Genomic DNA, 27,264 nt, shown 5'->3' with positions numbered 1-27,264 from the left:
TAGTTAAAAGTCTTGAATTTTTTTATTATCCCAGAAAGGTTACACTAGAGGAAATGATTGGGAAAATACAAATAGATTCATTAAAAACAGACTGATTATTTGTCCTATTACATTCAGAAATATGCAAAACAGTTGTTATATTGCAAAGCTGAAGTTTTTTTCTAGCAAAGCATTATTTTATAAAATGGTAGTGTTGCCATTGGTTCCATTTTAATACAAAATACTTATATACATAATACAATATAAAAGTAAACAGGATAGTGCCCTCCGCAAAGGAATATACTAAGGCACTTTACAAATATACCAATATGTTGACCAAATTACACTTTATTTTAGATAAAAAACAGACTGTTTTACTTTAAATATCAAAGGGGTTTGTTTATTAGAGAAAAATTTCTGAAGTACCTTGGGTAACAGCAGCAGCATATCTAAGAACTCCTCCCACTGTTTCTAATTTCTAACGTAGTTTTAACTCAGAATAAAACATTTCCACTCACAGTTTGCACTTCTCAACAGCAGAAGGTAATAACTTTTTAAAAAAGTCAATCTCAAAGTGACTTCTTAGTCATACATTCTATAGTTTCTATTACAAATAGGAAGATAGGACAGATACAGCAACAGGGCCTGCCTCAGGACGTCACTCAACAATACACAACAGTATGTACAATTACATAGTTATAGAACACATTTTATAAATACTATCGATACTCATCACAGGGGCAAGTACAAAAGACGGCCAATTCTAAGGGAGAGCATAGAGAATAGCGTCTTTGCCCGTTTCAGTTAAGAGTGTCCAGGTTTTTATGCTGTTCTCACTGTTTGCTCAGAAAGCACCCACTTCTGTGCTGGAAGAACTGGATCGAGTCAGGGAGTAAAATAACCAATGAGTCTCCAAAACATTAGAATTGTGGACAGAATACTAAAATCACAGATCCTAAATGCTTGTATACCGCCTCAGACAGATGTGAGAAGCTCATACCGTCGGGGCAAGTGTAGAATGACAGAGTTTGTAGTGTTTGCGACCTGAGGAAGCATGGCTGTGGGAGGAAGAGACAGCACCTTAGCCGTCCTGCAGTGTGAACATGACAAAGCTGGTTTTCTACTGTACTGCACCATAATGCAGGAGTACATGAAATGTCGATCTGAGTAAACAAGCCCAAAGAACAAGAGGGCTTTCATACGAATGTGGGAAGCAAGTCAGAACTTCCTTAATAAGTATGTGTTGCATAGGGTTTTACAGACTTCAAATGCCTCATGTTATAAAGACTGTCTCACGATCGCACATCCTCTTACAGTTCTCATCAGAAAGCCTTCAGAAACACAAGACATTCCAGTGCCCTCAAAATAGTGTTAAAAACGTGTCAGTGTCGCACCAGCATTCACAGGGCCATCACATCGCACTCTGCAAACCTTTACAAGACAGATCATTATTTTACAAAATGTGCTCATTTAAAATGCTGTGCAATAAATAAAGTTTAATATAGCCATTTACTTCTAGGACGCAGGTCTTTAACCTGCCGTCTGTGAGGTTTTATCACGTCCAGGGTCTCCTCAAAGTGCAAGCAGCACTTCCTGTATGTGTGCTGATATGCACAGAGTTCACAAGCCTTCATCTCAAAAAGAACCAGTGGCCCCAAAGGCTCAACATGAAAGTGTATGCTAGTAATTTTTTTCTCTCCCCAATTCAACCAAATAGCTTGCGCTAAATTTTATGATACATACCATTTTAAACCAAGTAGCTTTTATAGGAAAACTAGCTAGGTAAATGTCATCCCTATCCATAACCATGAAGTCTGATAATGTGAGTCGTGTCAGTAACCCTTAAGAAAATGAAGTAATACCCTGCCCCACTAAGGTCAGGTCACAGCCTGGTTTTTCTCCCTGAAAGACGCTACTATGCACTTTGTTATTCACCCACAGTTGTTGCTTAGAACCTAAACATTATGTAAATAGGACATAAACCTTAAATAACTCGGGAGGTCTTACCTTCCTAACCTGCTTTGTAACTTCTAATTAGGAATGGCCATCCCAATGAAGAGTTAATTAATAATTATTTTTAACCAATTAATCTACTCTTAGGTATAATAGTGCCAAATAGTCACATTTTCCTTTGCCAATGATTTGTGCTGTAGCACTAATGGGAAAGGGACATCGGCAGCACTGTTCAAGATTGCTCACTGTCAGCAAAGCTACCTTTAGGGGGCAGGGGGCTAGGAACTGAACCCAGGGCTTTGTGTATGTTAAGCAAGTGCTCTACCACTGAGCTATATCCTCAGCCCCTAGAAAAAGTACTTACTTAGTGAGTACACACATTCTAATCCAAGTTTTACAAACTGAAAATAATTTCTTTGCTTAGGAGATGAAAATTTTTCTTCTAATTTTAAGATAAAAATATTAAAGACCTTATTTTTCAGTATTTGAAAATTCAATTTATGGCAACTTTGTTCCATTTTAAAACTGGAAGCAGCCAGGCAGTGGTGGTACATGCCTTTAGTCCCAGCACTTGGGAGGCAGAGGCAGGCGGATCTCTTTGAGTTCAAAGCCAGCCTGGTCTACAGAGTGAGTCCAGGACAACTAGGGCTACATAGAGAAACCCTGTCTCAGAAAAACAAAACAAAACAAAACAAAACAAAACAAAACAAAACAAAAACTGGAAGCAGCATTAATACCAATGTGGAAACAAAACTAGTAGTGCTCTGGCTTCTTTTAAAGCCGGTAATTGAGAGAGAAATGGTAGGTTAAGGATTTCTGCAAAGGGAAGGGTAAACTGCATTATTTCTAGTAACACAGTGTTCCTGCTCTGTATTTGTGATTCCAGGACATGACTTCCAGATTGGCATTAGCCTAGAAATACCTTCTAAAATGATGGCTTGATTTTGTTTATTTATTTTTTTAAGCTTATTGTTATCTAAAACCAAAGTTATAAGGGAAATATGGATGTCTTTTATATTTGGTTAAAGCAAGATAAAACTGTCTTTCAAAAATCTTCAAAAACTCTTGAATTTTAAAATTATTTAGCATATATACAAATAGATACCAGGTTTCTCTTTTTAAACAGAGCACTATTTTTTTTTAGGTACTTTAAGTACCAAGAACTGACTATAATACTCAGTTCATAATTTACTTTCCTTATAACAATTTATTCTAAATTATTGAATTAAAAGAGTGGAATAAATTAACATTTTAAAACAATTTCCCATAATTTAGGAAAATAAAATATTGTACACAGAGCAAACTCTGTCATATTTGCATAATCTTCTCAAAACCTCAAAAACCCCTGCATTTCAGGCCTTTCTGTAAATTCATACAATTATCTCCTAGTGTATTAAACATAGACTAGATCACGGTTTTTTACATCAGAGCCTGAGTGTTGATCATCTTCGTCAGACTGTTGCTCTGAGCCTTGTGAATTCATGTATTCATACTCAATAGGCTTTGGATAGTTATATGGGTAGCCATTGTCATCAAAAAACCTCCGAAACGTAAACTCATAGAAAGCATGTTCAGGGTGCTTTCCATTTTTATACCATCCATTCAGAGTGTCGCTAATATTTTCCTCCTCGTTATCATCACTCCACAACTTATCAGGATCGACAGGGTCAAAATTGGATGTGTCTGTGGGGTGCGTGATCTTAGGGATGTACGAGGCAGACTGCTGCCTCAGATCACTGGAGAAGTCAATGGTCTTAAAAAATGGGTGAGCCTTTATTTCATCAGCACCATTCTTGCCGAGGCGGTCTTCTGGTCCTCGGCAAAGTTTGACAATGAGGTCAGAGGCTTCAGGACTCAGCTTAGCTTGAGGAGGGATATGGAGAGAAGTTTGCCAGTTGATAACCTTTAGAGAAGAGTTTTAAAAATTAGGAAAAGATGAAAAACAATAACTTTCCAAGTGTTATATCAAATGTTTTACTGAACTACTTGGTTTTCTGAATAATTTGCACGGTATTTTACCTGTCATAGTAAATCACTGCTAGAATATATTTTCTCCTGTCCTCTCCTCTTCAGAAGGTTCATGGTGAGGTTGTTTGTTTTATTGTTTTTGTTTTTGAAGACAGTGTTTCTGTTGTAGCCCTGGCTGTTCTGGAACTCACTCTATATAACCCAGGCTGAGCCTCAAACTTACAGAGATCAGCCTGCCTCTGCCTCCAGAGCGCGGGAATTAAAGGTGTATGCCAATGTTGCCTGGATGTTTGTTTGGTTTCTGAGACAGGGTCTCATAGCCTTGACTCTGCTGTCTTGGGACTTACAGAGATCTGCCTCTGCCTACCAAGTCCTAAAAATAAAAGTGTACATCAACACGCTAGGCTCAAAATTCAAAATCTGAACTACTTTAAAAACACAAAAATTCTGAATGTTGATATGCTGTTGTAAGTAGGAAGCTCTATACCTGACTTGTGTTTATTGCGTCCAAAAAAGAATTCAGTGAGCTGGGGATACAGCTTGGTGGCAGCACACATCCAAGGTCCTGGACTGAATCCTACCACTCCAAACCCCAAACAGCCAGAAACTACACAACACTAAAACTGTCATATAACATGACCTTCAGGCTGGTTAACATATAAGTGAATATTTTACGCTTACACTGGGACCTATCCTTAAGAAATTTCAGTGTGTATATGTAAACATTTAAAAATCTGGACGCAGTGGCAGATCTCTTTGAGGCTGAAGCCAGATAGTCTACATGGTGAATTCCAGGTCACCCAGGGCAACATAATGAGACCCTGTCTCAGAATAAAACAAAACCTGAAAGAATGTGAAATGCCAGCGTCAAGTGTTTTGGAGACGATACATGAACGGTAGTGTTTTAGTCCTGCAGCACATAAAGAGGTCTAATGTGTAAGGGCTGATGACTTTTTGTGCAGGGCCTATACCTTACCTTCATTTGTGTTTCTAATGGTGTTTGTGCCAAGAAAGGAGGTTGTCCCACCAACATTTCAAAAAGAATAACACCGACACTCCACCAATCACATAGCTGTGTATATCCTAAAGGTACCAAAGTTACATTGTTATTCCAAGAACGTTTTTAAAAGTGCTCAGAATTCAAACAACATTTGCACTAAGTCAATAATATATAATGTAAAATCAACACTTTTATCTTAAACCTGAAAGAAGTAAGGTATATCCTAGTGTAAGTTTGGCTGACTTAAAACACTGAACTTATTTATGAAACAAACAAATGCGTTACCTGTTCGCAGTAGCACTTCAGGTGCAATGTAATTGGGAGTCCCAACCAAAGAGTGTGCCAGACAGCGCTGGTGCTGCCGTGCGGCTCTCCGCTCCAGCGGCTTCAGCCTGTCCCCACAGCGACAGCTGGAGGGGTCTCCCCACTCATGACTGAAGTCCATGCTGTCTTGCCGGGGATGATCCCCTGTACAATAAAGGAAAATTAAATGAAAGCAGTGAGGACAGAAGTAAACTCCAAGTTTGCTTATCAGCGTAAAAGGCTAATAATACGTTTCTTGTGATTTACTGATGCAAAAAAGACATCAAATCACCGTCAGCATCACTATTACTGATGAGATCCTGTATGCTGGGGCATCAACAGAAAAGTTTTTAAACTAAGAAAAATTGAATACTCAATAATTTATTTAATGCTAAATGACAACAATGTGATGAGTAAGTAGAAGAAAGTATCACATTAAACTATATTGTTATTTTTTTCCCCCTGGGGTTATTTTTAAACACATTTGATCAATTCTATTAATTCAAAAGGTGCTAGTAAATAAATATTCTTCACTCACACACACCGGCAGGGGAGAAGCACAACACACACACACACACACACACACACACACACACACACACACACACACACAAGAAACACAGTGATGACAGGGGGTTGGGGTGGATCTCAGCTGGCTGAATGCTTGCCTAGCCCTGGTTTCCATGCCCAGAACTGCAATCATTTGGCTTGGTGGAATACACCTGTAATCTCACCACAGCTTTGCTGGCCCCTGTTAATTCTTACTCCTTTATAAGATGTTAATTATGTGTATACATGTCGGTATATGCACTTGAATGAGCACAGTGCCCTACGAAGCCACAGCAGCAAGTCCGCCTGGATCTGGAGATACAGCCAGGTGTAATGTAACTACATGGGTTCTGGGAACTGAGCTCGGGTCCTCTGTAAGAGCAGTGTGCATTCTTAACTGTTCAGCCATGTCTCCAGCCCTAATTTGGTTATTTTTGGAAACTGTCTCTCATAACCCAGACTGGCCTCAACCTTGCTATTATAGCATGATCTTAATCCCAGCACTTGGGAGACCTCTGTGAGTTCAAGGCCATACTGGTCCACAGAGTGAGTTCCAGGAAACCGGAGTTATGTAGTAGAAAGTTTGTCTCAAAAACAAGAGGACCCAGCAACACAGCCAGTCCTCAGGATTTGAGTTAATTAGGAACTATGTGGTAAAGGAGAGGAGCAATTCCAGCATGTTGTACTTGATTTCCACATGCACACATATACAAAATAAAGGGTTTTTGTTTATTTGCTTGTTTTAAAAGGCTCCCATGGTAAAGTGACAACTGAAAAAGCTTAAGGACCTGACTTTGGATTCCTCACACCCTGTGACCCTACCCCTGGGAAGGCAGAGAGACAGGGACTGTCGAGATGATTCAGCTGGGACAGAAGCATGTCACCAAGCCTGATGACCTGAGCTAGATCACTGGAACCTACCTGGTAGAGAGAAAGAACCAACTCCTACAAGTTGTCCTCTGATCTCCAAACATCATGGCATGTACATACTCATAAACAGTTATAACACACAAACACAAACGTAAAAATTCAAATACTCACGGCAGATACCTGACACAGACCTCTGCCTCCCTATGTGCACATAACCACATGAATTGTACATACACATGAAAAAAAAAAAACCTGTAATGACCATGATGGTACTAAGGGTATACTTGGTGGCAGACTCATGGAGTAAAACATGTTTAACATGGAAGAGGCCCTGGGTGCCAGTCCTCAGCACCTCATACGCACACAAAAGGTATGGCATGGATTTGCAGTCCTAGCTCTACAAAAGGCAGAGGCAGGAAGAATACTCGAACCCAGGTATTCAAGAGCAGTCTAGAGAAGACATAAAAGAAGACACACTGAGTATCCTATAAAGACAATACAGGAGATGACACAAATGTGACTTGACAGTTACATTAGCTTGGATGGCAAGGAAGACCTAATGAGAAAGTAACATTTAGTAAAATGTACAAGGCAAGAACTCAATCATATGAAAGTCAGGACAAGGCTTTCCACAAAGAAACAGCAAAAGAAGACAGGCTAGTATAGTGATACAGGAGAGATGCAAGGGCAAGACAGATTTACAGTGAAAAGCTCTGGGAGAGTCTGCAGGCAGAGAACAAGAAGATCCGATACAAGGCTGAAGAAAGAAGAGCACACGTTATCTGGAGGCAGTAGCAGGAAGCACACCGGTGCTGTGCTGTGGAGAGCAGACGGGGGTGGGGGTGGGGGAACAGGAGGAGACAGGCCAACCAGGAATCCTGGCGGAGGACAGCAAGAATGGAGCTGCAGAGGGGCTCAGGCACCGGGCAGGGGCCAGAGCTAGTGTTCTAACGCAGATAATGGATGGAACTGAGCACACAACTATGGCAGTTATTTAAGTTTTAACAGCTATTTGAAATCCATGTGGAAAAAGGAAGAGACCATTTCTAGAAAGAGAGACATGAAAATCATTAACATATTATAGGATATTTAAACCACTTACAGTATCTGAAATTAACCTAATTGTAATGAGCCACCTGGAAATTTTCATTAAATATGGCTCCCATTTTCCAGAAAACAAAGTCTGGAACAGAGCTTAGGATTTATACTTTTGAGGAGAATCGGAACTAATAGAGTTAAATGGGGAGACATGTTAATTCTCTCCACTCAGTGTGCTGGGTATGGAAGAACATGCCTATAATCCCTGAACATGGGAAACTGATGCAGGAGACCTGTGAGTTTGAATTCACCCTAGGCTAGACAGTTGAGTTCAAGACTAGCCTACGCTACCTGTGCACCCATCTCAGAATTAAATACATGAAAAAGAAAGAGTCACTGTGCTTGTGCTCACAGGAGCACAGAAGGCAGCACTTATGTTCAGGATGCTATAAGCACTAAACTAGAACATATGTACAGCACCCGAGATACAGCAAGTATTCAACAAGCATTAGAGCAACTTACACTTCCATTAGCGCTTGAAGGGTTCTTGGTGAGGCAGTTTGGTAGAGATAACATGGGCCCTGTAATCAGACAAACCTGGGTTCAAAGCCTAGCCCTTACACTTAACTTCTGTCTGACCTTGGACAAGTTACTTCTCCTAAGTCTCCTGTCTTCATTCTGCTCCACTGTCGTAAGATTAAATAGAATCATATGCATGGGTTTAGGGTTAAATAGGTTGTGTGACAGTCATATGTAACTCTAAATAGCAGTAAAGACAAAAATATACAGCAACATGGAAAAACCTCAAAAACAAAAGAAGCAAACATAGCACTACATTTAAATAGTTTCAAGAACAGGAAAAGTGAACTAATATGTTGCTGACAAATACAATGCTATAAAATATGGTGTCCAGCCTAGCAGCACAGTTACGTAGGAAGCTCAGCCTAGACGGATCCAAGCTGAAGGCTTGCCTGAGCCGAATATAAGTTCAATTGTAGTCTGGGAAACCTACTGAGATCTTGTTTCAAAATAAAAATTATAAATGGTTAGGCTATACCTCAGGGTAGAGTACTTGTCCAGTGAGCAAGGGGCCTGGGAAAAAAAACAACTGCAGCAAAACTGAGAAAACTAAAGAACAAATTACAAAGTTCTAAATAATGGATGTCTCTAGAGGAGAGAAGGGAAACTACAACAATTAAGGGCACCTAACAACTACTGGTTATCTTGGTGGACAGAGAGACTTTATTCAAAAAACTGACACATTTCAGAAGTGACAAAATTTTGTAGTAGTTAATTAAAAAGATTGAATAAATATTTAGAAGTAACCTTATACACTCTTTAACTTTACAAACGTACAAGCTTAAGGAACTCACCTAAATTTAATAAGAGAGTTAAGAAACAAACTGTGTCCACTGGTCTCAGGGTTGAAGCCATCTTAAATTGTACTACATAAGTAAGTTATATTACGGTGAGTGAAATGAAATTTGCAAGCTCACTTACCACTCTGGTAGTACTTGGAATCATGTGTCCATCTGAAGCCAGTGCACAGACCAAAGTCAGTCAATTTAATATGACCATCACGGTCAATCAAAATGTTATCAGGCTTAATATCTCTATGAATAAAACCCATTTTGTGAACACTTTCAACTGCACAGGTAAGTTCTGCTATGTAGAATCGTGCCAGATTTTCTGGAAAGATGCCCATTCTAATCAATAGGCTCATCATATCACCCCCAGGAATGTAGTCCATCACAAAGTACAAATTGTCCTTATCCTGGAACGAGTAGTACAAGCGAACCACCCACTCATTGTCAGCTTCTGCTAGAATGTCTCTCTCCGCTTTAACATGAGCCACTTGATTTCGAAGCAGAACATCTTTCTTTCGCAGAGTTTTTGTTGCATACAAAGCTTTAGTATCGACTTTTCTTGCTAGACACACTTCACCAAATGCTCCTATTCCTAATGTCTTTATCTTCACAAACATTGACTTGTCCATTTTAGCCCTTTTAAGACGAATATAGTTAGACTCTTTCTGGCAAAGCATCTTTCTCATTTGATCCTGGGCATCTTGAGATAATCCAACCTAGGTAAACAAACTAGAGGTTAAATAAGAAAATGATATTGAATAGTAAGACACAGCTTAAGAACAAGTCAGGCATATTTTTTTAAAGTTAAATGCATAGATTTTTAATAAAGCATGTTAGAATTCTAGGACGTATTCCAGAGAAAAATTAATGATCAAAGTCAAGCTTTAGAGACAGTGAACAAATGCACAAGGTGAGGAGTCTATGTACACACTCTGCCGTGGAGAGCAAGAAGAAGGAAGAGGCTATCAACAGTCAGGCTTCCGTCCCTCTCTAAAGCACTCCCGGAAGAGCTTCCCAACACACACTAAAACGTGTCTGTCAACATGCACTCTCAACTCCCTCCATGCATGTTCCCAGTTCGCAGGAACAGAATGCCATCACTAAACCCTTTCTTTAGAATGTGTAGGCCTCAGATATTTCCCCGATTTTATCTTTTACAGAAGAAAATTCTTTCACTCCAGGTGCAATCATTCTTAAAGACAAAATGAAAGAAAACAAGAAGAAAGGAAAGGAAGGAAGGAAGCAAGCAAAGAATGAAAGAAAAAAAACTAACAATTGGTTCAGCTGGTAAAGGCACCCATGGCCAAGTCTGACTCTCCCAGTTTGATTCCTAGGACCCACATGGGGGACAGAACCAACTCCTTCCTCTGACCTCTACATGTTCTCAGAGGGTGGGTGGGTGGGGGCAGAAAAAAGGTCATGGTAATCTTCATTTTCTTTCTTAGAGCACAGCATAAAGATAAGACTCCGAGAAGTCCATCTCTAACAAGGGACAATGTGCTTCTTATCTTTTAGATATTCCAAAATAGTTTTTAAAGTTATTGTGAATAAGGGCATTATCAAACAACAGATAAACACAAAGGTCAACTTCTAAGCATCGACAGGATACCTGAACTTAGAAGACAGGGGGTTTCTTTGGCTAATAAAGAATTCACTAAAGTTCACAGGAAAAGTCTTAGAAAAGTAGAGTCCAGTTTTAGAAATGCAGAGCTAATTTCAATACAGCAATCTCATGCTTCTGTTAGGGTGTGCATTTCCATGCAGTCTTTTCAGAGTGGTAGCATGCCAGACTTAGTACAGAACTCTTTCTCTTAAAATCTTACTTGCCTACACAGTAATGGAGACTACAGAAGTCAGCAAAGCTTCCAACACCATGAAAGTTTAAGTCAGCTATTAGTGAAAGTGAAGAGGAAAAGGGAAAAATAAACTAAGAAAATACATAGACAGACTTTAGTAAGAAATTCTAAGAACAATACGAGTAAGAGAATTTATGGCATTTCTCACTTAACATAATTATTTATAGTAAGGAAACAGTGCATTGAACTATAAAGTGAGACAGGAAATGCTCATTTTCTAGCTCTTTCATCCTGAGAAGCAGAATCTTCTTATACTTTAAGTGGTATATGTAGAAGGGGAAGGATTCAAAGCTCTGCATTCTGAGCATATAATATACCCATGATGTGATGGCTCTACCATCACCTACCAAAGACATCTACATGGGCGCAGAGTGCACACCAGTCTGAAGAAGCGCTCAGTGCTCCGATCTCCTTCAAACAATTTTAAATTTAATCCCAGCATTCGGGAGGCAGAGGCAGGTAGATCTCTGTGAGTTCAAGGGCAGCCTGGTCTACAGAGCCAGGACTACACAGTGAAACTTTGTCTTGAAAAATCAAACAAACAAACAAACAAACAAAAACAACCAAAACCAAAGTCAAACCAAACCGCAACAAAAAACCCAAAAACCAAAACCCTAGAAATTAACCCTTGTTCCAGTTCCCATATCCCATACTTTAATATAAAGCATGTAATTTAAAGTCATATAGGAATTTTAGTAGATGAAATACTTAATAAGTCACTGGAATGCTAGAATTAAAAATTCTCACAAAGTTTACTTGAATTATTGCCAACACATTACATTTTGCTACAAGAATACTGAAGCGTAATATTTTAAAATACCAAGAAAAGATCTGATCAAGTATGCAAATAATTTTAAAAGTTTTACCCGCATCATCTCATTTTCTAATTGCTTTTTCCGATGCAGACGCTGCTGATGAGATTTCAGGACATTTTCTACATGCTGCTCCATAAAGAACTTAAAGGCCTGAGGGGAGTAACTCTGAATCCGAGACTCTCTGCGTTCTTCATCTTTCTTGTGTTTCCGAACAGTGATAGGTGAAGTTGTAATCTGTTTCTTTTCTTTATCCCCACAGTCAACGCCGTCCACACTCTTCTCACCGGCCTCCTCCTTTGGTAAGCTAGGCTGATCGTCTTTGCAGGGCTTATTTACCGACTCATAGGGAGGAACAGATGGGGTTGGGTGTAGCAGATGTTTTGGATAAGGTGGTGGTGGACCTTGATAGCTTGGAGCTTCAGGAACAGGTGAGATGACAGGCACATTCGAAGCTGCACCATCAGAGAAAAGGCTAGGCTGGACAGGCTGGACAGGCTGAACTGGCTGTGGCATCCAAGAAGGATGGGTAGGGGCTAATGCCGTCTGCAGCTCTGGTTTCAGAACACGCATGCTTTTCACGGGTTGTTGAATAGGAGCTGGTGTGATCGCAGTGACGGTAGTGGCCGAAGGCTGAGAATTAGCAGAGTGGCTTGTTCTGCTTCCCAGTGGGTTATTAAAAGAATTTGACCTCACTGGTATGTTGGGTTGCCATGCAGGAATGTCCTGCCCACTGCCTGGGGACGACTGGACAGGAGCAGAGGATGACTGGGGCCACGCTGTCTGCAGCCCAGGGACATTAATATTATACAGCTCCATGTTGTGGCTGTTCCTGTTGGGCACCACCATCGACTGAGGAAGGTTTCCGTTTGCATACGATGGAGCAGCAGAGCCCCCTGTCTGTACAGCGGAAGGGCTCTGCCCATTAGATGGGGTAAGAGGATATGGAGGTGGTGGCTGCCGTGTCACAGCACCAGCGGGGACAACACTTTGGTGCATGATAAAATCAGTCTGACCACCACCATTCTGAGCTCCAGGTCTCCCTGGAGGAAAGTTAAATTTGTTAGTACTTTGCATGATGATTGGTTGTCTGCCAACTGGAACAGAATTAATGCCTCTCTGTCCCTGGTTGGGAGGATTCATGGGAGAAGTGTTGAGAGGTGGTGGTGGGTAGCCCTCCTGCCATGCTCCAGGTGGAACAGGAGAGATTCTGGAAATTACGTATTCCATGCTCCCAGAATAGCGCTTTGTCTGGGAGTTTGGCTCCCATGAGGGAGGAGGTGGAGTTGTGCCTCGTGGAGGGGGAGTCTGGCCTCTTGGAGGTGGTGGAGGAGTAACACTCCTAACTTGAGGAGGTGGCGGGGGGTTCACTCTCTGTCCATTGCTTGGGTGAGCTTGAGCAAATGCTGCAATGCCAGATCCAGACAGAGGTCTTCCTACATCTGCCTGTGAATTGGGGCTTTCAGAACGATAGGCCACATTTTCTCCTAGAGGTGGGCCGTGTCTCTGAGGAACTAAAGACTCTTTAGAACCTTTCCAGCTTTGTTTTCGGTTAATTGATTGTTGCACATTTCCTATGATTATAAAAAGAGAGAAGTCATGTTTTTAACATCTCATTTTAAAATAATTTTTCTCAGCTGGGTGCATTGGCGCACACCTGTATTCCCAGCACTCAGGGAGGCAGAGGCAGAGGCAGAGGCAGAGGCGCACAGGCGCAGAGGGGCAGAGGTGCAGAGAGGGGCAAAGGGGCAGAGGCAGGCAGATCTCTGTGAGTTAGAAGACAGCTTGGTCTACAAAGCAAGTCCAGGACAGAGAAACCCTGTCTCAAAAAACAAAACAAAACAAAACAAAGTCTCAGAATTCTGATGCTACTGATTTGGTTGCTAACAATGCACTCTTGGGCTGGAGAAATGGCGCAGTGGTAGAGAGCCTGCTGCTTTTGTGGAGCAGTTCCCATTACCCACAAGGCAGCTCACAGTGGTAACTCCAGGTCCCGGAGAGCCAATACAGTCTTTTGAACTTCACAGGCACTAGACAGATGGGTCCATATACATACATGTATGGAAAAACATTCACAACACAAAATCATGGAAGTGGCTCACAATAGTTTATCAATTATTTCAAGGTCTTGTTTGCCATGTAGCCCAGGCTGGTTTTGAATCCTTGAACCTCCTGCTTTAGACTTCCACGTGCTGGCAAAAGAATACCACCCCAGCCCAGATCTAAGAGAGCAGAATTTATTCCATCAACCCCTCCCCAATCAGGTGAAGCAATTTATATGTTAGCTTGATTTAGCCCCAACCCTCAAAGGTTATAAAATAAAATTTCAGCAAGTTGTTTTACTTAAAACTGTACTTTTTACATCTTACTTATTTTGTGTTTGTGAGTGGAGGTCCATGTGCCAGGGTGAGCATATTCGCACCAGAGAACAACTCAAGGGAGCTGCTCTCTCCTACGGCATAGGTCACAGTGGTCAAACTCAGTTCCTCAGTTTGGTGGCAAGTCTTCACCCAGTGAACTGTTCAAACAGCCCTTATTTTACTTTTTTATTTTTATTTTTTGAGGAGGAGAAGTCAGGGAGGAATGCTTTTAAGACATGCAGGATGACCTGGAATTTAAAATGCATATACCAAGTTTGAGGCTAGCCAAGGCTATAGAGACCTTGTCTATTTTTTAAAACTTATTTTTATTATTAATCTTATCTTCAAATTTTCTTTTTATTAATTTATTTTTATTTTTTGAGACGGAGTTTCTCTCTGTGTAGCCCTGACTGTCCTGGAACTCATTCTGTAGACCAGGATGCTATCGAACTCAGAGATCTGCCTATCTCTGCTTTCCAATTTGGGGGTTAAAGGCTTGTACCACCACTGCCCAGTTATTTTAAACAAAATTTTTAATTATGTGTATGTGTCTGTGCACCTAAGCCCAGGAGTCCTTGGCGGTCAGAGGTATCAAATCCCCTGAGCTAGAGCTGTAAGCTACCTGACTTGGGTACTGGGATGCAAACTTGGATCCTCTGCAAAAAAGCAGTACACATTCCTTTCAGGTTTTTGTTTGCTTTTGTTTTTTTAAATCTTGATGTGGCTACTTTGAATAAAATTGGCCTCCATAGGCTCATTGGGAGTGGCACTATTTGTTGGAGAAAGTGTGTCACTGGGGGCGGACTTTGAGGTTTCAGAAGCTCAAACCAGACCCAGTGGTTCTTTCTCTCTTCCTGCTGCCTGCCAATCCAGATGTGGAATTCTAGCCTCACATCATATCTCCAGCATCACATCTGCCTGTGTGCTCCATGCTTCCCAGCAAGACAATTATGGACTAAACCTCTGAACCTGTAATCCAGGCCTATTAAAGGTTACCATGGTCATGGAGTCTCTTTACAGCAATAAAACCCTAGCTAAGATACTTGACATGTTTATTTCTTTGTTATTTCCCCAAAGTACACATTCTTAACCACTAACCCATCTCTCCAGCCTGGAGACCTTATCTCAAAACAACAACAAAAAAAATATTTTTAGTGGAGAAATTAGGTTTTGTTGGTGTTCTTTTTTTTTTCCCAAAACAAAACAAAAACCTGGATTCCAAATTAAGTTTCTGTTTTTACTTTCAATTCCTGTAAAAACAACAACAACAACAAAAACCAAACAACTAGTTCTTATGAAATGATTTCTACTTGGGGGACATATTTACACTCTCTCACCTGATAGACCCTTCCTCTCTTCCTCTCCTTTTTCTCCTCCCAAATACTAGGGCCTGAACCCAGGGATCTCCCCCACCCTTTTCTTTTCTTTTGTTTGTTTGTTTGTTTTGTATTTTGAGACAGGGTCCAAGTTAACCTTGATTTGCAGCAATCCTGCCTCTGCTTCTTGACTGCTAGGATTACGGGCCTGAGCCATCCTGTTCAGGTCCACTTTGTCACTCACCCACAATCTGGCTTTTGGTCTACCCTAGGAAGTGTAATCATTATGTCATTTTTACGAGATGGATGGATGTCCACTGCTTTCATCGCAGCTTCATCGACTCCTGTGCTTTATAAAATTATTAAACTGAGGCACACCTTTAATCCAAGTACTTTAGAAGAGGAGGCAGGCGATCAAGTTCAAGGCCTACCTAGTCTGCACAAGAGTTCCAGACCAGCCAGAGCTACATAGTGAGACCCTGTGTCTCAATAATTCATGATTAACTGAAAATTGAAGAAACCTGAGATCTTCCCCCACAGACAGTTTTGATTTGTACTGTTCTCATCAATGCCTTCATTCTGTCATAACAAAAAAATGTCTCTGAGAGTTGTTTGCACTTTTGCTCCTCAGTCAGTTCCACCTGTAATTATGGTCCCATGAATGGACAGCAATGAATTACTCAAGTTTTATGGGTCAAATTGTACCCTGTTCCAAAATCACTATGCTAAAGTTCTAATGCTGCTTCTTGTGCCTGACTGTGACACATTAGTGAATTCTGCTAGTAAGGTTAAATGAAATTCTTAGGGTAGGCTCCAGGCGACATTACCTGTCTTCTCTGAGAGGAAATCTGAAGCTGTGGTAATGACTCATGCCTGTAACCCAGCACTTGGGAAGTTAGAAGCTACTGCCAACTCAGAGCAATCTGTGCTATAATGAGTTCTGGCCCAGCCTGAGGACACAGCAAGATTCTGTCTCAAAACAAATAAACAAGAAAGCAAAATCAAAACAATCCACCCCCCCCACACACACACACACAAGAACCCACTTCTTAGGAAGTTTTTCTCTGAGCTTGATCTTCAACATTTTGTTTTTTCAGACAGGTTTCCTATGTAGCCTAGGCTGGCCTCAAGCTCATGAGTTGCTGGGATTATACATGTGACCTATCACGCCCAGCTCTGATCTTCTTGATTTAAAGCAAAAACCTCTTTCCTGTAATTCTTCCCCCTTTACTCACACAACTATAATGCCACATGTATTGTGACTGTCTGGGTTCTGATACTAGAATATAAGTTCTACAAATTACCAGGAACATGCTCAACTAACAGGAAAGGTCTCAAACAGTGGTTAATCAAAAACTGTTGAACGAAAGGAAAAATGAAAAAAAAAAAAACCCTCTTGTAAGTCTCTGGCAAATAGAAACACGATTGAAAACAACCAGTAAATACAACATATATTTACTAGTATGTACAAGGCTGCAAATTCAATTCCCAACACCAAAAACCAAACTACAAACCCCACAAAAACCCTTAAACAGGCTGAGGAGTTGTAACAGCAGCCATGTAAAAGGTGGGTGATACACAGGAGCCTAAACTCTAAGCCCTGAGGAGATGGAAATAAAGGGTCCCCAGGGATTGCTGGCCAGGCGGTCTAGGGAAAGCCGTGGACTCCAAGTTTAGGGAGAGATTTTGTCTCAAAATACAGGGTGAAGAACACCTTAGAAAGACACCTGACATCCACCTCTGGTCTCTGGCAGGCAAACACATGTGAGACTACACATGACCACAAATATATACTTACACACACACACACACACACACAGCAAGACAAAGTCATTAAACCAGTGCTCAAAGCAATGTGAATGAAAACGAGGTAGGGCAGGGCACGACGGTGCCTGTCTTCAATCCCAACGCCAGAAGGCTGAGATGGGCACGCTGGCGCCATGTCTTTGTGGACCACGCACAGTTTTTACCCTTGCTCATACAAGGGCCGATTTCTCTAACCCACTCTTTGGTTTCAGTCTGGACACGGCCAGCCTGGAATGCCCATATGCCATTTTCTTAAGATTTAAACCTTCTCTTTATTAAATGTTATGATACTAATCTTAGCTGTCAACTTGACCATATCTGGAATCAACTAAAACCCAAGCACCTGGGCACATCTGTGAGGGATTTTCTTGACTGTATCATTTGAGGTATGAAGACTCACCTTCAATCTGGGCCACATCTCCCGATGGCAGCCCATACAATAGGACATGGAAGAAGGTGAAGAGTTTAAGTTAGCCTGGATATAACTCCATTTTGAAATAAAGAGCCTTCTTGACTGGGAGCTGAATTCAGGTACCAGGAAATATCACAGAATGTACACTTGGCAGAAAACAAACTCTCCTAGCAACAGCTTCCAGGAAATATCACAGAATAAATACTTCATTGAAAATTGAGACAATCTCCCTGGCAATAATCAATGAGAATCGGGGGGCTGGAGAGATGGCTCAGTGGTTAAGCATACTGTCTGCTCTTCCAAAGGATTTGGGTTCAATTCCCAGCACCCACATGGCAGTTCACAACTGTTTGTAACGCCAATTCCAAGGGACCTGATACTTTCATACTAATGCATGTAAAATAAAATTAAATAAAAAAATATTTAAAAAAATCAATGAGAATCGGTTGGGAATTGGGTGGGAAAACTCTCCCCAATGTTTCAGATATAGTTCAGAAGAACAGCAATTGTGATTGTATGCCTTAGGTAATTGTGATTCAGAGAAGGTCACCTTGTCCTCTAACTTTTACCTAATCCTGTAACATCAAGGCCTGTGCCCCCTCTTGTTTGCTGTCATGGAAACATGTGCCCCCCTGCTTGCTGTCATGGAAACCCTCTGCTCACAGACTTTCCCTTTAAAAACCCTGCTCACTCAGGGCTCGGCGTCCCACTTCTCTACTGCTGTGTCAGGGAGACTTGGGTGCCGAGTTCAATCGCTTTCGTAATAAAGCTCTCTTGCTAGTGCATCGAGTTGTCTCCTGGTGGTCTCTTAGGGTCCTGTGATCCTGGCATTACAAAGGAAGCTTTTGGCTTTTGCCTGCTTAACCTCACTCTTGTTGGCAAATTCAACTCTTGTGGCTGAGACATTTCTTTGCTGGCATTAGAACCTACTTCTTTGGGATTCCAACAAAGAAGTAGATGGAACAACTGCTGGACCCTTGGCCTTTCAATCAGGAGACAGCAATTGTTGGACTAACCAGACCATATCTTGTAAGTCACTGTAATTAATAAATTCCCTTGGTTGGGGGTGGCTACAGAGATGGCTCAAAGGATAAGACTACTTGCTGTTCTTGCAGAGGACATAGGTTCAGTTCCTAGTACCCACAGGGTTGGTAGTTCACAATCACCCCTGAGTCCAGACCTCAATGGGCACCAGGAATGCATGTGATATACACACACACACACACACACACATACACACACTAAATAAATTTTAAAAATAAGTAAAACTTAAATGTATCCCCTTTCATTTCTATCAGTTCTTTTCCTCTAGAGAACCTTGACTAATGTAGATGCTAACAGCAGCGTCTTGTCAGTCTGTCTCTCCACCCCATACCCCTGCCTTTCTTCTTTCCTTTCCTTCCTTCCTGTTTTTTGTTTTGTTTGAGACAGGGCCTTCTGTAGTCCAAGCTGATTTTTAATTCACTATGTAGCTGTGTCTGGCCTTGGATTCTGATTCTCCAGCTTCCATCTCCCAAATGCTGATATTGCGGGGGTGTGCCGTCATGTCTGGCAATGTCAGCAATTTCTAAGACCAGAGATTTTGACATATTCAGGTGTTTTACACTATATCTTAAAAAGAGAGAGAGAGAGAGAGAGACAAGGAAAAAAATGATGAATCACCTGGTTTCATGCTGGCATTAATAGGTCTGGCAGCTGCTGCAGCCATCTGTTCTCGACGAGGATCTTGGTAACTCATTTTACTAATGAATTCAACAGCTGCTTCTATGCTTCTGTTATTAGTTTTCTGAAGAGCTTGAATAATCATGTCCTATTACAAAAGTTTAAAAAGAAACATAATTTAAATATAATTAGCAAAAAGAAAGAACAAAAGGAGTAAGCACAAGAGAAATTCTTAGCTATGAAAGACAGTGCTCCAAACCTAATGATTTCTTTCTCATTTCTTTTGTGTGCATGTGTGCACATGTGTGTACCAGAATGCCAAGGTGAAGCTGGGTGTGGTGGCACACATGTGTAATCCCAGCACTCAGAGGCAGAGGCAGGTGAATCTTTGTGAGTTCAAAGCCATCGTAGTCTACAAAGTCCAGGACAGTCAAGGTTACACAGAGAAACCCTGTCACAAAAAACAAAACCAAACCAAACCAAACCAAAAAAGAATGCCAAGTAAGTGTGGCAGTCAGAGGACAACTTGCAGGAAGCCGTTCTCTCTTCATTATTCAAGGATCTTAGGGACAAGCTCAGGTCACCAGGCATGTCAGCATGCAACTTACCTACTGAGCCAACTAGCCAGTCCCCAAACCCTATTATTAGTGTCTTCTCTGTAATTACTAGAAATAGCCCCATAAATCTCAAACTACTGAAGAAAGAAAACAAACCTTCACAGCTCAGCAATGTTAATATTTTCGTCTTTATGCAGCACACCGCTGTTTCCTTCTAATGTTAACTTTTTTGGAGTAAAAAAAGCAATGTGGCTTTGATTACTTTTTACTCTTACATAAACAATGATTATATTTCAAAAACCAATAAAAATACTGGAAATGCTCAGCAGATAAATGTGCTTGCCACACAGGCCTGGAAACCTGAATTCAATCTCTAGAACCCATATAAAGATGAAAGGAGAGAACTGAATCCATAAGGTTCTCTGACCTCTAAGTGTGTGTCAGAGCACATGCCTGCTCCCATATCATGCACACACCCAAATAATAAAAAATAAATTAAAAAAAACTTTAAAACTCTAGAAATGATTTTTTCTGTGTCATTAAAGCATTTGATTAAGTACCTTTGCCAGTATGTCTAACAGTAAAGGAATTCCTTACTAGTTTTTATTCTCTTAAGAGGTAACATTTGCCAAGCAAAAGTGTGAAAGCCTTTAATCCCAGAACTCTTTCTGAGGACCTGAGCATGATTCTCAATGCCTGTATCAGATAGCTCACAACCACCTATAAATTCAGTTCTAAGAAATCCAAAGCCCTTTTCTGGCCTTAGACGATACCTGCATTCATGAGCACAAATGCATTCAGACACACAAATGCAACTAATTTAAAATAATAACAAGCTGGGCAGTGGTGGCACATACCTTTAATCCCAGTACACAAGACAGAGTGGAAGGCAGCTTTCTAAGTTACAGGCCAGCCTGGTCTATAGAGTGAGTTCCAGGACAGCCATAGGTACACACAGAAACCCTGTCTCAAAAAAACCCAAGCCAAGCAACTAGCCAACAACCAAACAACAAAATCTTTAAATAAATAAATAAATAAACATAAAACAAAACAAAACAAAAAAACCCTGTCCCTTGTACTCCCAGTGAGGCAGAGGCAGAGGCAGAGGCAGAGGCAGGTTATTTTCTAAGTATGACGCCAGCCTGGTCTACATAGCAAATTCAAGACCAGTCAGAACTACAAAGTGAATTCCTGTCTTAAGGAAAGAAAGAAAAAGAATGGGGTTGGGATAGCAGCTAGACCAAGGGCTCAGTGGTTAAGAGCACTGACTTCTAGAAAATGCGGTTTGGTTCAGTTGTCTGTAACTCCAGTCTCAGCGGATTTCATGCCCCTTCTGGCTTTCCCAGGCATTTCATGCATGTGATACATAGACATATATGTAGGCAAAAACCATACACATAAAATAATAAAAATTTTAAAATTGCATTTACATTTCAAAGAAGTATATTACAGGGACACAAATTCAGGATAAATGAAAGAAAAATAATCAGACTAGTTGTGATGAAGAATTTTAGATTAGATACTAGCTGAAACAAATACATGTTTTGTTGTAATTTAAAAATTTTTTAATGATTTATTTATTTTTATTTTATGTATACTGGTGTTTTGCTTGCATGTGTGTCTGTGTCAGGGTGTCAGAGCCCTTGGAACTGGAGTTATGGACAGTTGTGAGCTGCCATGTGGGTACTGGGAATTGAACCCAGGTCCCCTGAAGAGCATCCAGTGCTCTTAAACACTGAGCCATCTCTCCAAGCCGCTGTTGTTGTTGTTACTATTGTTATTATTATTAAAATGTTTGTATGTCTATGTATCACATGAGTGCCTGGTGCTTGCAGAAGGCAGAAGAGACTGTCAGATCCCCTGGAACTGGAGTTACAGATGGCTGTAAACCACCATGTGAGTGCGGAGAATCAAACACAGGTTGTATGGAAGCGCAGCCAGTGCATTTAAGCGCTTTACTATCTCTCCTGCCCCAAGACATCTGGAATCAGACTGATCCAGGGTTGAGTTCCAGCAGCTCCACTTCAGAATTGTGAGTATTTTCTAAGGATTTAACTCTTCATATTGCTTCCTTCCCAAGTGTAACAAGTTCACAGACTGACTCCAGAGTTAACTAAGAAAGCATACAAAGCACATAAGTGCAATGCCTGGGCCTCAGATGCTGGCAGACTCTTGAAATTCCTCATAAACATCACCAATACACTATCATGTGGAAAGCACGGTAGGTACACTCTTCAAGAGGGAGGCAGCTACTTACTTGTCCCAAAATATTTAGTATTTCAAGTGACAATGAAAAATAAATTAGAAAGATGCTGAATGAACAGACTACTGAAAATGCTTTTTCCTTGTAGACTGACTAGAAATGACCCTGAGCTAACCAGACAGGTGGCCGGAACCTGTTGCCCACTTTGACCAACCTCTCTTGGAAAGGGTACTGAGTTTCACTTTTTGTACTGGGAACTGGACCTACAGCCCGATTTGTGCTAGACAGGCATTCTAACACTGAGGTGTTCCCATTCCTCTTTCTATTTTTCTTTCTGGAGTGTGTGAGTTGGGGGAACAGCATTTCACTCTGTAGCCCAGGCTGGCCTTGGACTTGTGATCATCTTGCCTCAGCCTTCCAAGGTGCAAGGGTTACGGGCATTACATTATTGATCTTTGGGGAGAATAAGGGTTTCTGGAATAAGTCTGTTATTTAATTTATGTACTGGTCCTTGCAACTTGATGCCTAGGCATTAGAAACTGTATCTATACTACAGCAAACTGCAACCAAGTAAAATCCAAGAGACTCATGAGAGTTCCAGGTTGACACCTTCAAGAGGCCAAGCCAATGATATAAGAACTTAAAATGAACCAGTCTTGCAAAAAATATTTATTTATTTTGTGTATATAGGAGTTTAGCTTGCATGTCCATATATGCACCAGGATATGCCTGGTGCCCATGGAGACCAGAAGAAGGTATCAGATCCCCTGGAACTGGAGTTACAGACCACTGAGGGGCCATCTAGGTGCTGGAAATTGAACCCAGATCCTCTGGAAGAGCAGCTAGCTCTTCTCTAACTGAGCCATCTCTCCAGTCCTGAATCACTGATTGGGTTTTTGTTAAAAGCAATCAAACTCAGTCTCTAACTGAGACAAGGTACACTGTGATCATGCTTTATGCCAATCAGATTTTGAAAATTTGTAATAAGATACAAAGAAATCACTTACTTTAAATGCAAATTTAATTTAACAACTGGTTAAATCAAGCAAACTGTAACCATGCTACTAGCCATCATGTGCCACATTAGCTGGCACAACAACTGGCTCCCATTATTGTTCGTCAATACTGTGGGAATCACACTTTTGTTAAATATTCTAGAATTTCAGCTTTGGCTTTGGTGAGTATTACCCTGGCTTTTGTTTGTTTGTGACAGAATCTCAAGCAGCCCACGGTAGCCTTAAATGGGATGTAAAACTTAGGATGAGCTTGATCACCCCACTTCTAACACCCAAGCACTGTAATCACAAGGCATATAAGATCACACAGCCAGTTCTATTACACTAGCTGAACAAGCCGGAACTTTGCTATGGTTTAAAGTATGTTCACATATGTAACAATGTCAACCCAGTGGTCCCTACTTAAAACGGAGCACTAGTACCGATGTGAAAGAGAACCTTCTAAAAAAGAGAAAATAGAAAAATACAGCCCTGGGTGTGGTGGCGCACGCCTTTGATCCTAGAGCTTGGAAGGCAGAGACAGGAGGCTCTCTGTCAGTTCAAGGCCAGCCTGGTCCATAAAGCAAGTTCCAGGGCTACACAGAGAAATCCTGTCTTGAAAAATCAAAACAAAACAAAACAAAACAAAACAAAAAACAAGCCACAAAAGCACATAACTATGCTTTCATTTTCATGTTAAAAAAAAAATACACTTCAGTAATTATATATTTGTATCCCCGAAAAAAGGCATCAATATTATTTAACATTTACGCTGGTGAAGAAATTAACCTTGAAATGTTAAATTTGAACTTTTAATTCAACAGTTACCAGAAACACTCTTAGAAATACATAGAAAGATAAGAAAGGTTGGGCATAACTGGCATACACCTGTAATCTCGTCACCTGGGAAGCAAGAGAGTGATGAATTTGAGGTGAGGCTGGACTAAACAAAAGTTCCACGGTAACCTGAACTACACAACAAGACCCTGTCTCAAAAAAAATAAAATAAAATAAAATAAAATGAAAGAACAAGCAAATAAATTGTGCTGGCTAGTTTCATGTCAACTTAGACATAAGCTAGAGTCATTTGGAAGATGGAGAACCTCAACTGACAAAAGCCCCTACCAGACTAGCCTGTGTGCAAGTCCAAGCAGCATTTTCTCAATTGGTGAATGATGTAAGAGGGCCTAGCTCACTGTGGGTGGCACCACTTTGATCAGGTCGTCCTGGGTGCTCTAAGAAAGCAAGCTGGGGGCTGGAGAGACGGCTCAGAGGTTAAGAGCACTGGCTGCTCTTCCAAAGGTTCTGAGTTCAATTCCCAGCCAGCACATGGTGGCTCACAATCATCTATAGTGAGATCTGGTGCCCTCTTCTGGTGCCCAGGCACACATGCAGGCAGAACTCTGTATATAATAAAAAGTAAATAAATAAATCTTTAAAAAAAAAAAAAAAAAAAAAAAAGCCGAGAAAGCTGAGGAACAAGTCGGTAAGCAACACTCTTCCCCAGCTTCTGCCCTGATTCCTACCTCCAGGTTCCAGTCCTGAGTTCCTGCTTTGGCTTTCTCAGACAGACTTAAAATTTTAAGGTTAAATAAGTCCCTTTCTCCCCAAGTTGCTTTTAGTAATGATGTTTTATCATAGCAAAAGAAACCCTAACTAAAACAGAATATTGGTACCAGGTTCATATGGGATATTGTTATGACAAGACCTGTCCATGTTTTTGGGAGGACTGTGGAAAGACTGGAATTCTGGGTAAGAAAAGTCATTGAGAAAAGCTCATTAGAACCTATAAATTGCTGTGGGAACCTGAAAGATAATGCTGGGACTAAACCAAACCAAACCAAAACCAAAACAAACAAACAAAAAGAGCTATGATTAAGAAGAGACCAGCATCACTGAGCTAAAGTATTCTGGTAATTGTTTCTTCAGGGTAAGTCCACAGAAGCTGTGGTCCAGAAGTAGCCAAGGCTTTACCTTGTGCCAGCAGCCACACTCGGCAATGTGTAAGTTTCCCAGATGGTACTGGTTTTGAAGGCATGAAGGAGTGATGGAGATCAGCTGAGGCTTTGCAGTGTGAGAAGCCAGTGGTGAGTGTGTAGCCTCAGCTGAAGTAGAAGCCCCAAGATTTGAAGAGATCATGGAGGTAAGTTGAAGGCTAGCACCAAGTAGAGGGTCAGAGTCCCTGAAAAGAGCCCTAGTCTGGTAGGGGCAGCCCAGTTGCGTCAGTGCAGACCCAAAGATTTTGCAGACACCAGTACAATGGGATGACTGCCAAGGACAGCAGTTGCTCTAGAGTGGAGCCAGCCTGAAGCTAGGGCACAAGCTGCACGTGGTATAGATGGCACAGCCAGAGAAGTGCCCTGCCAAGGCCCCAGGCGCCCAGAGTACCATGAGTGGATCCCAATGTTAAGCACTGAACTTATTTTCATACCGCTGAGCTTTGGTTCTGTTTTGATCTCATGGTAACTCTGCCCTGGATCTTTCTGAAATAAAAAGTAGGTAAAACTTATTTTATAAGAGCCCACAGTTATCCCAGAACTTAAAATGCTCCAGCATGGCCTATGACTCTTGATTCTTCACCATTAGTCACATTTTATATATCCTATTGTTAAAATTAATTTGTTTTATGTATATGAGTATTTGCCTTCGTGTACGTGTCTGCTTGAGGAAGCCAGAAGAGTGTCAGGAACCCCCTGAACTGGAGCTGTAGATGGCTGCAAGCCTCCATGTGGCGCTGGGAACAGAACTCGAGTCCTCTGCAAGTGCAGCCGGTGCTCTTGACCTGTGAGCCATCTCTCCAGCCTGTTCACAGCCAATTTTTAATCTAAAATACTTTCTGCCCCTAAAACAGTCAGCCACAAACTATAGTGCTGTGAGAAACAAATTTTATTAATAATCTGGATAAAATGTGATGAACTGTTATGAAGAGGTCTCACAAGGAGCTCTAGAGTACACAGTAAAGACTTGGTTTGTTAGTCTGAACTAACATTTAATAGTTTGGGGATTTAAAACTGGGCGGAAAGATAGGACTATACAGCTTGGTTACTGTATCTCTCCCCCTATGGCAAATCTAGACTTCATATCCTTGGAGCTGTTACTTTTCCAGCACCAACTAAGACTACAATGTTATATTTCAAAGGGTTCCCCTGGCCCTGTCTTCACTGTGACTTTCAACTGTACCTCTACTCTGGTTTCATGACCTCACCTATAGAAATTCCAGGATTTAGGACTAGCAGAGAAGAAACTAAAGAAATAACAATCATTTTGTTATACTAATTAGTAGGGTTGTAAATACAGCATTCTTTATTAATGGAACACATAAATCTGTATGCACAGTTGAGTCTTCTCAAAGGAATACTTCTGTATGAGCTCTCCTGAAAGGTGTTTGTCTCATAGGACAAGAAGAACTATTTGGGTGTTTTGTTTTGTCTAGAAAAGTTCTTACCTCAGCTGAGCAGTGGTGGCATACAGCTTTAATCCCAGCACTCGGGAGGCAGACACAGGCAGATCTCTGTGAGTTTGAGGCCAGCCTGGTCTACAAAGTGAGTCCAGTAGAGCCAGAGAAACCCTGTTTCAAAAAACAAACAAAGTTCCTACCTCATCAAAGCCAGCAGCCTGCAAATCCTGAAACATCTGTGGATTAACTTCTGAAGGGCTTCGGGAAGAACTTGTTTCATTTGCGAATGGTAGTAGTGAGTTTCGAATTTCTTGCAAGGCTTTATGATGTGTGCCAAATTTGGGTGGATTTCTCACTTGCCTGGGATCTTCAGTTGACATCTTGCTTAGGTTCTGCTCGGCCTTCACGGCATCAGATGGCTTAGATAAATTCCTAAGGGATTCTCGGATTTCCTGCAGCATTTGCCGGCTGCTGCCAGGGTAGTTACTGGCAGGAAAGGTCTTAGGCCTCATCTGTCTGTACCCTTCTGGCTTTTCACCCCTCTTCATGAAAGCATCTGTATGTGGCCTCCTGAAAGGCACTTCTTCAGGAGCTAAGCCACAGACTCAGAGCTTCCTTCTGAGCAAAGGTGAAAGGGGATGTTCCCAGGAACGTTAAAATCCTTTATGACTGAAGTTATTGACCTGAGAAAGAAAATACACAAACATTATAGTGATTACTAAGGCAGTTCCTTGTATTAGGGGAAACCCCACTGCTATGGGAGCTGACAGCTCCCAGCTGAAACCCAGACTTCATCAAGTAGTACCGTAGAATGGAGATAAGTTACTTCACCTTTCTGTGCTATTTCCTGGTTTCTAAAGT

At 41.2% G+C, this 27,264-nt stretch overlaps 1 protein-coding gene across 1 annotated transcript; it reads right to left on the bottom strand.

The window, feature by feature from the left end:
- Nucleotides 1-27,086, bottom strand: Lats1 (large tumor suppressor kinase 1). The gene is made up of 7 exons (XM_055608069.1): nucleotides 26,604-27,086; nucleotides 19,252-19,399; nucleotides 11,750-13,269; nucleotides 9,161-9,743; nucleotides 5,186-5,368; nucleotides 4,877-4,983; nucleotides 1-3,835 (listed from the first exon to the last, which is right to left on the bottom strand). The coding sequence occupies exons 1-7, from the start codon at nucleotides 26,949-26,951 to the stop codon at nucleotides 3,326-3,328; spliced, it is 3,399 nt and encodes a 1,132-aa protein (XP_055464044.1). The 5' UTR covers nucleotides 26,952-27,086; the 3' UTR covers nucleotides 1-3,325.
- Between the last annotated feature and the right edge of the window lie 178 nt (nucleotides 27,087-27,264).

The sequence above is a fragment of the Psammomys obesus genome, unplaced genomic scaffold (genome assembly GCF_907164565.1).
Source record: "Psammomys obesus unplaced genomic scaffold, mPsaObe1.curated_primary_1811, whole genome shotgun sequence".
Taxonomy (NCBI): Eukaryota; Metazoa; Chordata; class Mammalia; order Rodentia; family Muridae; genus Psammomys; species Psammomys obesus.
Note: the sequence above shows the minus strand (reverse complement) of the source record. Positions and strands in the feature narration are given on the sequence as shown.

Excerpts from the sequence above, each read along its gene's own strand:
- Lats1 (XM_055608069.1), bottom strand. The coding sequence starts at position 26,951 with ATGAAGAGGGGTGAAAAGCCAGAAGGGTACAGACAGATGAGGCCTAAG. Across the intron at positions 4,984-5,185 it reads TGAAGTGCTACTGCGAACAG|GATATACACAGCTATGTGAT; the intron begins GTAACGCATTTG and ends TGGTACCTTTAG. Across the intron at positions 3,836-4,876 it reads CATTAGAAACACAAATGAAG|GTTATCAACTGGCAAACTTC; the intron begins GTAAGGTATAGG and ends TCTTCTCTAAAG.